Source organism: Gracilinanus agilis, chromosome 4 (genome assembly GCF_016433145.1).
Source record: "Gracilinanus agilis isolate LMUSP501 chromosome 4, AgileGrace, whole genome shotgun sequence".
NCBI classification, from domain to species: Eukaryota; Metazoa; Chordata; class Mammalia; order Didelphimorphia; family Didelphidae; genus Gracilinanus; species Gracilinanus agilis.
The window spans coordinates 461,147,416-461,163,977 of record NC_058133.1 but is presented as its reverse complement, the minus strand read 5'-3'; the positions used below and the strand labels follow the sequence as shown (position 1 = coordinate 461,163,977).

Genomic DNA, 16,562 nt, shown 5'->3' with positions numbered 1-16,562 from the left:
ATTGACTGAGTATTACAGATTCACAGAATATAATCTCAACTGGATCTTCACAGTATAACAAGACAAAGGTGTTCTGTTCCTCTCCAGTCGATTTGCTGTTCTACTCTTCAAGGTGGCTTTCCTTTCTTTTTTATTTCTTCCTATCTTCTTATCCTCATATTTCACCAGAAATATTGAGGCCATTAACTGAGACCTCCCTCTTCTCCCTTCCTTTCATTCAGAGATCTTCTTCTACTTCCCTGTGGTCTTAAAAGAAGAGGTAGCTCTTTTCTGCCAAGGCCAATCCCTCAACATGAAATTTGGCTCCCATCTCCTCCTGACTTGTCTAGCAGATTGCCCCACCATCATCTCTGCCCTCTCTTCAGATATTTTCTGTTATCTCCCTATCTATGAGCTTTTTCCTCATTGCCTATTAACATACCCCTGTCTCTCTTGTCCTTAAAAACTCACTCTTGATACTTTCTAACTATCATCCTAACTGCCTTCCCCCTTGTGGCTAAATTCCTTTTCTACATTAGGTGCCTCCACTTCTTCTCTTCTCACTCTTCAAAATCTGCAACCTAGTTTTTAAGTCATATCATTCAGTTGAAACTGCCCTCTCTAGAGTTACCAGTGAGCTCTTACTTGCTTAATATTATGACATTTTCTCAGTTCTGATCCTCTTTGCCATCTCTGTAGCCTTTAATACCATAGATCCTCTTCTCCTTCTGAATGCTACCCTTGCTAAGGCCTTATGCCAGTGCACCTTCCTGCCCCTCTTTCCATCTGTTCACTCAATATCTCCATTCCTCATTCCCTAAGTGACAAGTCCTCACTATCAGTGGGTTTCCCCTGGACTCCCACACAGATATCTTATCAGTTTTCACCCCTCTCTGCTCCCTCTATTGTCTTGCTTGGTGATCCTATCAGCTCCCTTGTATTCAGTTATCAGCTCCACACAGGTAATTCACAGATATCTATGTTAATCCCTAGTCTCTTTCCTGAGCTATATTCCCACATTCCTAGTTACCCTAGTGGGACATCTTGAAGTGCCTGTTCTCTGGGCATCTTAAAGTCAACATACCAAAACACAACTCATTATTTTTACCCTAAACCTTTTTTCTCCAGTTCTTATTACTGTCCAGGTAACTGCCATCCTCCAAGTCATCTAGAAGTGCAACTTTAGAGTTTCCTTTGATTCCTCCCTCTCACTCATTCTGCATTTGTGTGGAGTCCATATATCAAGTCTGATACCAAATCTTGTTTGTAGTTTCACATTTGTTAAATATGTCCCTTTTCTCCACTTACATAGTCATCACTTCAGGCCCTTTTCATGTCTCTCCTGGACTATTGCAATACATTTCTAACTGGCCCTCTTGACCCAGGTCTCTCCTCCTTTCCAATCCATCCCCTACTTAGCTGCCAATGTGATCTTTCTCAAGTGTAAGTTGGACCATGCTATCCCCTCAATGAGTTCCAGTGGCTACTTGGTATCTCCAGGATTAAATGTAAGCTTCTTTAGCATTTAGAGGAAGTTAGGAATTACTCAAAAGAGGGGGAAGAGCATTCCAGACATGGGGACAGCCTATTAAGGGCACCAGGAATGAGCAGGCCTATTTGGCTAGAAAACAGAGTATGTTAGCAGTAATAGTCTCTCTGGAAAGATAAATTGGAGCCAGATTGTGAAAGACTTTCCATGTGAAGCAGAATAATTTTTGTTTGATTGTTGAGGCAAGATGGAATCCCTGAAGTTTCTTGAGCAAAAGAATGACCTGGTCAGATCTGTCACTGATGGCTAAGAGATCAGTTAAGAGACTGTTTTAATGGGCCAGGCTAGAGGGGATGAAGGCCTGAACTAGGCTGATGATGACAGCACCATTCAAAGAAAGGAGGGGACAGTGTGAAAGATGTTGGATCAGATCTTGTTTACCCATTCAGTTTGGGGTGGGGAGGGACAGGAGAGGTTGTTAAGTAAAAGTGAAGATTAGCAGATGATTTTGAAGTTACTAAAAGGGTGTTGGTATACCCCTTAGAAGAAATAAGGAAATAATAAATAAGGGAAGATTGGGAGGAACTGGAAGATAACAAGTTTAGTTTTGTTTAGGCATTCTGGTGGGGATTGAACAAAAGCTCCAAAGGGAGATTGGGGCTTGGGATGTAAATCCAAGAGTTACCTTTTAGAGATGATAGTTGGAGCCATGAGAGCAAAAGAAGTCACCAAGAAAGAATGTAGAGTCAGAAGAGGGCCCAGGACAGAGCTCTTGGGTACACTTACACATTCTTTGTTTGGCAGTCCCAGCCCTCCATGAGCTAACCCCACTCCCACCACCACCCCCAGCCTTTCCAGTCTTCTTATACATTGAAACACCCTGCTACCCTCCAATTCAAAAATGAAAAGGGTTATTTCACCTCAGATGAAGAGAAAATTAAGGCAATCATTTTGTCCAATTATATGACAATAAATCTGATAATCCAGATGAAATGGCTGAATATTTACAAAAGAGGAAATAGAATACTTAAATAATCCCATCTCAGAAAGAGAAATTCAACAAGCAATCAGTGAACTCCCCAAGAAAAAATCCTGAGGACCAAATGTATTCACAAGTGAATTCTATCGAACATTCAAAGAACAGTTAATCCCAATACTATACAAATTATATTGAGCCCCACCAAGTTCTTTTTATGACACAAATATGGTTGATACCTAAAGCAGGAAATCCAAAAACAGAAAGAAAATTACAGACTAATTTCCTTAATGAATATTGATGCCAAAATCTTAAATAAAATATTAGCAAAAACATTACAGCAATATATCACAAGGATTATTTACTATGACCAGGTGGGATTTATACCAGAAATGCAAGGCTGGTTTAATATTAGGAAAACTATCAGCATAATTGATCATATCAATAATCAAACTAACAAATCACATAATTTTCTCAATAGATGCAAAAAAAGTCTTGGGAAAAATATACCCATTCTTCTTGAAAACACTAGAAAGCATAGGAATAAAAGGATTTTTCCTTAAAATAATAAGTAGAATTTATTTAAAACTATTAGCAAGCATCATCTGCAAGGGAATAAGTTAGAAGCCTTCCCAGTAAGTTCAGGAGTGAAGCAAAGGTGCCCATTATCACCTCTTTTATTTAGTATGGTACTATAAGTGCTAGCTTTAGCAATTAGAGAAGAAAAAGAAATCAAAGGGATTAAAGTAGGCAATGAGGAAACTAAACTATCACTCTTTGCAGATAATATGATGGTATACTTAAGAGAATCCTAGAAAATCAACTAAAAAGCTAGTTGAAAAAATTAATAACTTTAGCAAAGTTGCAAGATGCAAAATAAACCCACATAAATCATCAGTATTTCTGTATATTTCCAACAAAACTCAACAGTAAGAGTTAGAAAGAGAAACTCCATTTAAAATCACTCTAGACAAGTGATAGGCAAACTATGGCCAGATGAGGCCCCCTGAAATGTTCTATCCTGCAGCGCAACATTATTCCTAATCTGACAAATACAATGAGTAGGATACAATACAATGAAACTTCGAAAGAGTTGCCTTAGAAACAGACTGACAGATGAGCATTTCCTTTCCTTTGGCCCCCTCTTTAAGAAGTTTGCCCATCACTGCTCTAGACAATATAAAATACTTGGGGATCTTTTTGCCAAAACAAACAAAGGAATTATATGAACACATTTACAAAATACTTCACACAAATAAAGTTAGATCTAAACAATTGGAAAAACCATAAAATCTCACCTTGTGAAGGAAGACTTTCCCAATCTCTTAATCATAGTGCTTTCCCTCTGTTAATTATTTCCTGTTTGTCCTACCTTTACATAGCTCATTTGTACATAACTGTCTATGTTGTCTCCCGCTGGATTGTGAGCACCTTCAGGGCAGGCAGAAGCTGTTCTTTGCTTGGGTCCCCAGTGCTTCACACATAGGCACTTGATAAATGCTCATTGACTGACCAACCCACACCAAGGAGGCAGAGCATAAATGATGACCTAGGAAACAGAAGAAATGGTGAAACAGGTAGGAGAACTAGGAAAGAACTAGGTGGTAAGAAGGGGGAAAGAGAGAGAGGATAATAGTTTGAAAGCTTGACAGGGTCAACTTATTGGGTTACTTATTCAGTATGTTAGTACTTTTTTTTGTTTGTTTTGTTTTGTAAGAAATGCACTTTTAATCTTCCATCTCTTAGAATTTCTAGCTTCCTCAAAACACCTTTAATCACTAGCTACCTTGATAACTACTTTCTGATATATATATATATATATATATACATATAACCATAATAATTAACATCTATTGAGTTTAACGGATTCCTTAAGGCATTCCTTAAAGGAATGAACTGAACATTTTCAAAATACTTATGAAAGTGTCTTCTTTATTGAATGTTACTAAGCATTCCTTTAAATATTTATAACTCTAACTAGCATTACTAAATAAGGAACTAGTCAAGAACAAACACTATTAATCAAAGTAGCTTGCCAAGGCCTATCCCCTTACACATGCACTTGTTCCAAACACCTCTGGTCTTATCCAGCATCCTTAGCTGTGGCTTCTTCACAATCACTTTCTTCTCTCCCCAGCTTTCAAATATACCCAAATCTTCTCTCCCCAGCTTTCAAATATACCCAAATCTTCCTCATCAGTAAAGATGATCACTAGACTCTGTGATCTCCTCAAACTATCATCCTGTGTCTCCCCTCCCTTCTCAGGCAAAAATTTTTTTAACTGTCTATATTTCCTCTATTTTTATTCCTCAACTCTTTACATTCTGACATTTGACCTCAGCACTCAACTGAAACTACATTCTCCAAAGTTACCATTGATTTGCCAAATTTGAAGGTCTTTTCTTAGTTATAATTCTTCTTGACCTAACTGCTGCTTTTGACACCGTTGACGAGCCTCTCTGCCTTAATACTTTTTTCTCTCTTCTGTTTTACCTTTTACCTCTGACTGTTCTTTCTCAGTCTCCTTTGCTGGCTTCATCCAGATTATATCACCTGAGTATTTCCTAAGGTTCTGTCCTGAGGTCCTCTTCTCTCTACTGTCTTTTTTTGTAAACCTCATCAGTTCCTATGGGTTTAATTATCCTCTGTAAGTGACTCCCAGATCTATGTATCCAGGCTCATTTTCTTCCGAGTCATGCATTACCAATTTGCCTGTTTGATCTTTCTAACTAAATGTCCCAGAAACATTTTTTTTAAACCCACCTTCCATCTTAGAATCAATATTATGTATTGGTTCCAAGGCAGAAGAGTGGTAAGGGCTAGGTAATGGGGTTAAGTGACTTGCCCAGGGTCACACAGTTAGGAAGTGTCTGAGGCCAAATTTGAAACCAGAACCTCCTGTCTCTAGGCCTGGTTCTCAATCCATTGAACCATCCAGTTGTCCCTTTCCCCCTCTTCCCCCCCCCCCCAATGAGAAACATTTCAAACAGCATATCCCAAACCAAACTTATTTTTTCCCCCTCAACCCTTTCTTCTAAACTTCCCTATTTCTGTTGGAGGCAAAAAGCATCCTTCCTATCTCCAGGTCTATAATCTTGGGATTAACTTGGATTCTTTTTTCTTCTTCACCCCCACATATCTAGGAGTTGTCAAACCTTGCCACTTCTAATTTCACAATGTCCCTTGTATCTGATTTTTCTCATATAGCTACCATGTTAATTCAGGCCACTGTCACCTCTTCTTTCATTATTGCCATAGCCTTTTTTTTTAAACCCTCACCTCTCTCTTAGAATCAGTAGTATATATATTGGTTCCAAGGCAAAGGAGCAGTAAGGGCTAGGCAATGGGAGTTAAACGACTTGCCCAGGATCACAAAACTAGGAAATGCCTGAGGCCAGATTTGAACCCAGGATTTCCTAGGCCTGGTTCTCCTCCCACTAAGCCCCCTAGCTGCCCCCACCATTGCCTTCTAACTAGTCTCCTCATTTCAGATCTTTAATTTTCCTGAATTAATTAACACAGACTGACCATGTGATCCCCCTAATCATTCAACTTGTACTTCCTATTGCTTGTAGGATAAAATATAAAATCCTCTGTTTAGCTTTTAAAGCCCTACTAAGCCTATCTACAGCCTATATTTCAAGGTTCATTCACTACTACTTCATTCCCCACACTCTGATCCATATAAATTGCCCTTCTCTCAGCTTCTCACACAGTATTCCAATCCCTAAATCCCTATCATTCTGCCTTCATACTGGCCGTCCCACATACATGGAATTCACTCTTTACCTATACTTGCCCTTTATTCTTTTAAGGTGTAGCTCAAGCACCATCTTCTGTATAAAACCTTTTCTGATTTCCCCCAACCACCACATGATCTTCCTCCCACATTATTTTGTATTTAATTCCTTTGTAAATATTTCCATTTGTCTCCTATTTATGATTTTATATATATATATATATATATATATATATATATATATATATATATAGCTAAGCTCACACTCTCTCTGTATTTACAATGAGAGGAAGAAAGGGAGAGGAAGAGGTGAGAGAGAGAGAGAGAGAGAGAGAGAGAGAATGTAAAATCAAAGAGAGAGTTACAAAGTAGTTAGATACACACATTTATCTTCCTCATTAGAATGTAAGTTCCTTGGGAATAGGAATGGTTTCATTCTTTGTACTTGTATCCCAGCACAAGTGCCTGTCATGTAGTGAGCTCTTAATAAATAATGTTGACAAATTGGAAAAGATGGAGAAATAGGCTAGACAATTACATATTGCAATGGAGTCAGAATTGGATGAATGTGGAGACTATTTGTCAGCCTGGAGGAATCTGCACTTGACCCTGTGCTCTGAAACATTTTTATTAGTGACTTAAATAAAGATGACTTAGATAAAGATATAGATGGTATATTTATTTATCCATTATACAGAGGACACACAATTAGGAGGCATAGGTAATAGGATGAGAGAATCAGGAACCAAAAAGATCTTGGAAAGTTAGAACTGAATCCATTAGGACAAAATGAATAGAAATGAATGTAAACACTTTGGTTCCAAAAAATCAGTTTTATTGGTACAGGATAGAAGAGATATGTCTATGCAGCAGTCCAAAGTAAAAAGAGTCAATATTGTAATATGATACCAGCTCAGTTTAATTAATTACCTATTATGTGTCAGGCACTGCCCTAAATTCTAGGGATATAAAGAATGCTTAAACAGTCCCTACTCTCAAGGAGCATATATTCTAGTGGGCCAACTAGCATATAAATAACTACGTGTGTAAAAGACAGATAAAGAATGAATAAAAGAGCTTCTGGGAGGAGGAGAGAGCAGAGCAGGCACAAAGGACAGCCAACACAAGGGCTTTGAGGTGGGAAGTGGTGCATCCTGTTTGAGGAATAGCAGGTGTTGCTTGATCAGAGCATTTGTGGAGAAGAGCAAATCAAGTATAAACAGACTAGAAAGGGAGGAAAGGGCCAGGTCATGAAGATCTTTTGATGCAAACAAAGAAGTTTATATTTGATCCTGGGGATTATAGGAAGCCATTTGAACTCAAGAGAATGTACAGAGAGAACAGAAAGGGTGACCAAGGATGAATCTTAGGCTAGAGCCACATATAGTGGCAAGGCATAGAGGATGCAACAACAAAGGCTTCCCTCTACCCCCCCCAAAATGCATCAAAGAAGGAGTGGAAGACTTCACGTGATCTAATGGAGGTTTTTGAGATTGCATAACAAATTTATAATGGACCCTGTTGGCACAGTTGTGGATTCCTATACTTTGTTCAACAATACTTGGGCAGGGGAAAATTGAAATAGATGGTAAGAGTAATTCAGATTGGAGTTTGGTCAGATGTAAGTGGTGAGAGGACATGGATACAAGGAATTCAAAAGTAATAAATTTAATAGATTTAGAATGGTTTGCCAAGAGGCCGAGATGGGTGTGGCCAGAGATGTTGGGCTGTTCTAAAGTTAATGGCCACTGGACTAGAGAAATGGTGAGACTTCCCCTTCGAGCTCTGCTGGTCTTTGACTCTTGTCTCTTCATCAAGATTATATCTAGAGGTACCATTTGTGTTGCCAGAGAGTAATGAACTTTGTGACTTTTTCCTTTGTTGTTCAAAGCTTTATTACTTCTGAATTTTCTTTCTAGGTGTTGCCACCATATATGTTCGTTATAAGCAAGTTCATGCTCTCAATCCCGAGGAGCCTCAGATCATCAAATTAAACAAGGCTGGCCTTGCACTTGGATTACTTAGTTGCTTAGGACTTTCTATCGTGGCAAACTTCCAGGTTTGTGGATAGTTCACAATTTTATAGGAATCCTAATGGAATTTACTATTGGACTTCTGGCATGGATGTTTCTCTAAAGAATGTATAAAGTTAGCCCTATCTTAGCCTGACTTTTTCTTTGGTCATAAAAGAGTCTAGCTTGAGAGGGCTGGACTTAGGGAAGTGAAAAACTGGCCTTCAATCCTGGCTCTGAAACTGGCTTTAGCAACATGACCATGGGCAAGTCACTTGGCCTTTAAGATTTCTTTTCCTTGTCTGCAAAATGAAGGTCAATAATTCCTATAGTATCTAGATACTTCACAGAGTTATTGTGAGGAGAAAGTGAAAAACTATGCTGAAAACACTTCACAGACCTTTAAAGTACTATACTATATAAATTTCACCTATTATTATAAAACATGTAGCATTCCTAGAAATTAAGTTCTCTTTGTGTTTCTAACCTCCCTCCCCCTATAATCTGTCTCATAATTGTACTTCAGAATACTTGAGTGAATTAGATTTATGTTTTCATCGTTATAGTTATTCATTAAAACCATTAAATATGGTATACATATTGGAACCCATCTAGTCCTATTCTGGGTGATTCTTGTTCTTATCTTTCTACAAATCCTACATGGAGAATATATCCAATGTGCTAAATGTCTTTCTGTGGTTACTTACATATTTAATGGATACCTGTATCTCTAAATTCCTTCTTCATCCATCATGTCATGGAGGTGATTCTGGGTTCTTGAAGCTTATGCTTATACTCTTAAGTTAGGAATAGCTTTGTCTAGCAGATCCTATCAAGGTGCATCAGTGATGAGCATAAGCACTGCAGCAATATCAAGAATATTGCCTAGTCATCCCTCATTCTTGCTTCAAAAATGACTTACTTCCTTCTCAGTCATTTATGTCCCTGAAGATGTGTTTATGCCATTTCCTACCTGTAAATTATCTTCAGTGAAGCATTGCAGCCTGTTTACACCTTTTCATTGCCTTTTGGTCACCTGTGAAGAGTGGACAATCTATTTCATTAACGGAAACTTAAGTATATACTGTCCTCTTCCAGGGCCAAATTTTAATATTTTACTGTACTTTCTGAGTATTACTACAATACTCATGGAGGGGATTAATTACGCAAATCCTAATTTGATTCCTGTTCACATGTTAAGAATCAAAGTCTCTTAAATAATTCTTGAACTTGCTTGTCGGTAACAGGTTTTCGGAGAGTGGGGGAAAAGAAGATAAAGAGACAAAGCAGATTGGAATACTTTTCCTCTGAGATATTTAGAACTCTGACATATTTAAAACTAGAAATGATTTTGGAGATCATCTGGTTTCAACCTTCCTTTTATAGATGAGGAATCTGAGGCCTAGAGTTGTAAAGAGACTTGGGTAAATCCCTTATAAATTGAGAAAGCACAACTGCCATCTAAAAATTTTTTGACTTAAGAAAATTGAAATTGAATTTACATGAATAACAAATGAACATAAAATTTCTAGAAAAATCATGTAATACATACTCAATGGGAGATGGTTGCATTTCTGCCTTCCAAAAAAATTCATAATCAAATAGATCTTGGAAGGAAAAAATAAAATTTTATATTAATAAATGGAAGATATGTTCCTATATTTTATCATCATCATCCATTAGTGTTTGTTAAATACATGTGTGTATATATATATATATTACATATTACATATATGTATATATATATGCTTCTAAATTCTGTTGTTTTGTATCATCTAAAATGGCAAAGCGAAATGTAATGTTTGGAAATATCATTTGTTAAAGCTGCTGTTTTATGCTTTTATGTTTCTGTTAAATAGAGAATTTAAATGACCTTCACTTGCTGTTCTTTCTCAGGATCAAACATTTTAGTCATTTTTTATGGTGTAACCACAAGAGGGCACAATCATTTTTGTAGACTAAATCCCAAGAACTTAACTTTTGTTTTTTCCTCTTTTCCTTGTTACTGAATCTTTTCTAGCTTCTTTTGCTGAGAGTGATTCATAACTGTAATATATGTCTGACGTTGCCTTAGACTTGCAGTATTATTAAGTGGTTTTACTGCTCAATTCTAGACATTTTCATCACCTGCCACAGCAATATTTGCAAAAACTGTAAATGTGCCCAGAACTTAGCTTCCAGGTTAAAGTTAATAAGACTCTTCAAGACTTCAAATGAATAAAATTTGATTGTGGCATGGAAGCCTTTTTTAAAAAATGGATTTTTAATAATACCTTTTGTTTTGATATTGACTAAGTTCCCCATCTAAAAAGCAGAGCAAGAAGGACCTAAGAGAAATTTAAATGAAGCAAACACTTCACTTTGTAAAGAACACAATCTTATACCACTGTGTTGAACAGGGAGAATGAAACCTCAATAATTTGACAATGTGGTGAAAAAGATAATTTGACTCTGTGACAAGCCTAAAGTATAGAATATTTCTAAAGAAAAGATGTCATGTTATATAAACCAAGGTATGTTTAATACTGATAAGTAAAATAAGTTATTATTTTTGAAAATGACAATTCATAATAAAATTTTCATTATACAAAATATACTTCAAATACCAAAAGTCTTCTAACATGCCATAATCAATTATGGGACCAGGGTCTAGTCCTGGGTCTGCTATTATGTGAGTTTATACTTTCACCAACATAGACTCAATTTTCCTTGAAAAGGAAAGAATTAGACTAAATAATTCCCAAGGTTCTTTCTAGTCCCCAAAATTTGTAAGTGAGTTTAAATTGAAGGGGAAAGAGATCTTAATTTTTTGAGACCTGTAAAAGCTATTGGTTTTTAGGCCAGACACTTTTTCTGGATGAAGTAAGCCTTGAAAAAACCATGGGAAGAAATTAATTCAAACTTTTTTCTCAATTAAATAAAGTTTCCAATGTTTGGATTATCACAAATTCAAATTTTTAATGAAGTTTAATTGTAATTAAGTATATTCACAATTCTCTATGAGAAAGTTTATAAGTTTCCAATGCCTTTTGAAACAATGAAAATTAATTGAAAATCTGTGATCAGTATCTTCAAAAATGATTTAAATTGTACTCTGATCTATCTATCTTCCTTTTACATCCCTCAGAAAACAACAATCTTTGCTGCACACATATGTGGAGCTGTGCTTACCTTTGGCCTCGGTTCCTTTTATATGTTTGTTCAGACAATCCTTTCTTACAAAATGCAGCCGAAAATTCATAGCAAACAAGTCTTCTGGATCCGGCTGGTAGCAGTGATCTGGTGTGGAATAAGTGCATTTAGCAGTATCCTTTGCAGAGAAGCATGACTAGCAGTGGAAATAAACCAAGCAATAAAATTGAAGTGATGCATACATGAGAAAGACTGTGCTCCCCTAAGGATAAAAGGTAGGTGAAGGAAGGATCATACTTGGGGATGGAATACAGATGTAAAGTTTGAAATGCAAGTTTTATAACTGGAACAGAAACAAAAACATTAACTCCTGACTGAGAGGACTAGGAATCAGAAGTGGACAGGGAAAAAAGGAAAGCTAAAGGAGAAAGAGGAAACAGCTATCCTGGCTGTGTTCCATTCAAAAAAAGTAAAGGAAAGAGCAATATTTGATGCCTCCTCTTATTTCAATAGACCAAGAATTAGAGCCATCTTCTTTTGTTCTTATAGGTACATGCATAATTTGATCTAAGATTTTATTAACTGACTGGTGCCATGAATCAAAATCCAAAAACTAACTCTCTGGTCTTTATAAGGAAAATATTCAATTTGGACTTTGCTACAATTGATCAACCACAATCTTTGGAACCTATACAGTAATCTAGCTTGGAACCCAGTTCATTTGTATTCAATTCTTCCTTGACTTATTTCTTTATAGTGCTGACTTGCTCCTCCCTTTTGTACAGTGGCCATTTTGGCTCTGATATAGTCCAGAAGCTCCACTGGAACCCTGAAGACAAAGTAAGTGATCAAATTTACTAAACATGCCAGGAATGAATGGGGCCATCACTGTTAACTTTGGATAGACATTAGGGAAATCCAGACAATGCAAGAAGAATGATTTGTTGGTTCTAATAGGCTAAAATCATGCTACTAGGCTATCGTCAATATGATCCTATAGCTATTTTTCTGGAACAGCGATAGGCTATTCTGAGCTATCCCTCCTCACATTTATTTGGCACTTTAGGGTTCACAAGGAACCTTATAGACATTCTCTTCTTCCCTTTGAAGCAGATTCTCTTTTATCAACTCCATTTTATAATTGGGAATACAAAGCTCAGAAAGGTGAGAGAACTTACCCATTATAGTTGTGCTGCTAATACATTTTAATGGCAGGATTTGAACTTGGATCTCTCCTGTCTCCAAGTTCAGCACCCTTTCCAGTATCCCAGGCTGATCAGTGCCATGCGTTTTCAAAACAAGTGACCACATTTAAAGTTTCATTCTATGATCACAGGAAGTTTTTTCTGCCTCTTAAAAGCCTGAATATGAATCAAACCCTTGATAGCTTGATAGCTTTTAAGCACCATGCACTTTAAAAAAAAATCCTCTTTTTTATAGAATGACCATTTTTAGCTTTGAAGTAAGGTTAATTTTCTGTTAGCAACCTAGAAAAATTAATAATTTTGCGATTTGATCTCTAAGAAATAGCTCTGGTATGGGAGGGAAAGTGAGGATGGCACAGTGTATTTGGAGCTCCTTAGCTCTGTTGGGTCTTACTGAAGGAGGATATACATAAAAGCAAAAAAACATGACTCTTCTTTGCAAAGAACTGAATAGAATTGATTCTATTTTCAACCAGCCTTTAAGAATAAACTCTGAACACCTGTCTTTACATTTAAACTAGACGTGCTTATAGAGATGAATGAAATAGTGAGACTGAATTTTTCCATGACTATTTTGTAAAACTATGAGCTTTAGGGAATAAAATCTTAGCCATATCTACTATGCAGGAATTTTCCAGATAATTAAATTGCAATCTAATTGCCCAACTGGAACTTTCACTTGGTTCCTTGTGTAGGATTTAAATTAATGTCCAACACACCAAGTATTATATTTTTTAAAGTTTATTAATAATCACTTGAAGTAAAGGAATAAAAAGGTAATTTTCTAACAAAATATAAGGCCACGTGAGTAGATTCTCCTGCCATTCACCTCATACCACCTCCACCAAACCAATCAGATCAAAAGAGAGCAAGAGGTGGGGCTACACAAATTTATATCCTGCCTACATCAGCATGTAACATGAGAAGGAGAGTGGGGTGCTGGGAATCATAGTTTTTAGGGTAACATATTAATTACAAATCCCCTCTGTGATTTCTATGGAAAACAAGCTCGTAGGAATCTCCTAGATTTACATGCCTCGTTTCCCCATGGAATCAGTACACATAATCAACTTATATCTCTAAAGAACTAGAAGTATATACAATATCGCACTTTCTAAGGGGAAATTACAATAATTTGGGGATAAGAAGGAAATAAAAAAGAAAGAGAACAAAACCAGTGATTGATTGCTAGGCACATTGACAAAAAGCCAATTTAGGGGCAGTCCCTTTTGGCATAAGAGTGTACATTCAAATAAATACATTCAACCCCCCACAGTTCAATTTCACTATATCCCAAAGTTCATTTTGGATTCTTTGGTTCAGTTTGAGGTTTCTGCAGGCATCTCCATGGCACCTTCTCCAAACATTTCACTTTCTGGTATCCTAAAATTACTCTTGAACAAGAAAAAATGTTATAGTAATTATATAATACCCCCTGAGGAAGATATTGACAAATGCATAGATCACTCAGGGATACATGGCTGAGTTATGAGGTATATGAATCGATTGTAAAAAGGAAGTAAAAAACAAACAACAACAACAAAAACCAAATAAGAGAAAAGAAAAACAAATCAAAATGAAATAGTATACAGAAATTCTGAGTAAGCATGAGAGAGTAAGCCCATAACAGGTCCTGGAATCAGGGCCCAATAAAGTGATTTATGTCCCACAAGCCTGTAGGACCATTGCAGCAATATGCACTTACCCAGTGAGCAGCCAGGACTACAGAAAATTGCCACACTATGAAAGACAGAAAAGGGACTAGTTTTTTTGCAGTAAATGGGAAATATCATTCCCTGGTTTGATTTTACCTTCACTCTCAGGGATAGGGGAGCCAGAATTATAGCTAAGCCAAGATACTTTGTCTGAACCTGACACGGGGAAATTCTGCGTCTGACGTTGTTAAGCAACCACTTCCTCGATCCCCAAAACAAGTCCTCTTGGCACAGATTTTCATCAACCCCACTGAGATTGATTGATTTCCTTGACCTTGTGCTTCTTGGCACTATATAATGGCTCTTTTGTGACACCTTCTCCTGGAACCAGACACAATCATTAATCAAAATCCCATAATATTTAATAACCAATGGCAGGCTTCCATAGTCTAAAGCAGTGATTCCCAAAGTGGGCACCACTGCCCCCTGATGGGTGCTGCAGCGATCCAGGGGGACTGTGATGGCCACAAGTGCATTTGGGGGCAGTGAATAACTGTAAGGGGGCGGTGATAGTATATGACAGGGGGCGCTAAGTAATATTGTTTTCTGGAAAGGGGGTAGTAGGTCAAAAAAGTTTGGGAACCACTGGTCTAAAGCTTTGGGGTATGCTTTAATATTAGGGCTAATGGATATCGTAAACTTATATTAGCGCAAAATAAAAAAAACATTAATAATGGTACTGTGTTTCAAGTACAAAAAATGAGAGAAAAAAGAAAACTCAAATATTCTATTGCACATACAAGGAAAAACAATAATAAAATTTTTAAAAAATCAAAAGTATATAGTTCACAATCAGTGACACACTGTGTTTGCCCAAGGAGAGACACATTACAAAGGTTTATCACCCAGAAATGAGATCCATTTCCTTTTTAATTTGGCCGTGATCCACAGTGTGAGTGCAAATGATTTTCACTAAGAAAACAGCTTTATAAAACAGTAGTTTAACAGGTATGCACATTCAAGAAGTACCAAAATCCCCAAATCATAAGAGCCCATTTAATGACAATAGCAAACAAAACCACCATTGTTAGGATTCACATGAGTCTCTATAGTCACTTACTGTGTGACATTTTAAAAAAACCTTTGAAGCTCATGGATACTTGTCACAAGTTCTCCAGATGTAGCCAATCTTTCAACGTTGGCTAAGATATTTTTAACAAAGTCTACAAACTGCCATCATTCCAAAATGTGGCAGATGAACCCAGAAACAGAAAAAAACAACTTCTGTTCTGCTGATGAAAACTTTTTGGGTCTAAAATGTCACCAAGAATCTAGATCATTCTGGTAAAAGGGTAGAGTAAGCTAATACAAATATAAAAAAAGTCTAGTGGTTATAAAGCCCACTGGGAAAACCTTCCCACCTCCTGGATGAGATTATAACTCATCATGAGGTAACTAAGCAACTTGGGAAATGCTCTTTGATATGAGACTGTAACAGTTATAAAAGGCATGTCTTTATATGTCCCATCCATTGCAATGTGGAGTCAAGGATTTGTTAACAATTTACATTGGCATAAATCACTTCTGATGTCTCATCCATTACATTTTTTTAAATGCAGAGATGGGGAATACAATAGTGCTATAGTACTTCACTTCAGCTACTAATTGGACCCTTACCTTTTGTTACAAGCATCTCAAAGGCAGGCAAATGATCAGTCAGAGGTAATGGTGCTATTAGATATCTAAATAAAATCACTTATGAAGACCTCTTAAAATCAATTAAAATTTTTAGGTCATTAAATTCTCCCAACAGTTGTATACAGGTTGTAAGCAGTTTGATGGAGTCCATCCATCAACATCTATGTGACAGTTAACAAAGGCAAAAAGGAACAAAAGGCTGTTTAGGCAACATATGACCTCAATGGATCTGGTGACAAACCCAGTATCCATAAGAACCTATGGTTTTGCCATGGAAAAGGGTTTGGGCAAATTGTTTATGGTCTTTTACAATGGTATTTTCTCCAGTTCAGTCATAGGGGGAGATACAAATAAAGACAATGTAACAGCATATATAGCTAATGGCCAAAACACAGTAGCTGAAAATAACATAGTATAACAGAAGATATTAGATTAGATCAGTATATGAACTTAAAAAAAATTAAATCTTAAAACAAACAGTCAGCAAATATAATATATATGACAGGATACAGGCACTGAATTCAAGAGTCTTCTTCTCCAATTCCAGTAGCTGCGTTACAGAGACTTCTTCACTATTTGGAGGGGAGCAAACTGAAACAGCAGTGGAGTCTGAAAAGCTAAAAATTCACCTCCAGACTCTTTAAGGTTCCTTCCCCTCACCAGTATCATCATCCAT

The 16,562-nt window shown here is 36.8% G+C and overlaps 1 protein-coding gene across 4 annotated transcripts in view; it reads left to right on the top strand.

Annotated features, from left to right (window-relative positions):
• Nucleotides 1-16,562, top strand: part of DRAM2 (DNA damage regulated autophagy modulator 2) — a 49,024-nt gene that overhangs the window by 30,425 nt on the left and 2,037 nt on the right. For 3 of the 4 annotated variants that reach the window (XM_044672307.1, XM_044672308.1, XM_044672311.1), the window contains 3 exons: nt 8,104-8,243; nt 11,324-11,501; nt 12,086-12,168. In XM_044672307.1, coding sequence (XP_044528242.1) covers nt 8,104-8,243; nt 11,324-11,501; nt 12,086-12,168 — 401 coding nt within the window. The remainder of the gene's footprint in view (nt 1-8,103; nt 8,244-11,323; nt 11,502-12,085; nt 12,169-16,562) is intronic. The other variant, XM_044672309.1, reaches the window with a different exon arrangement.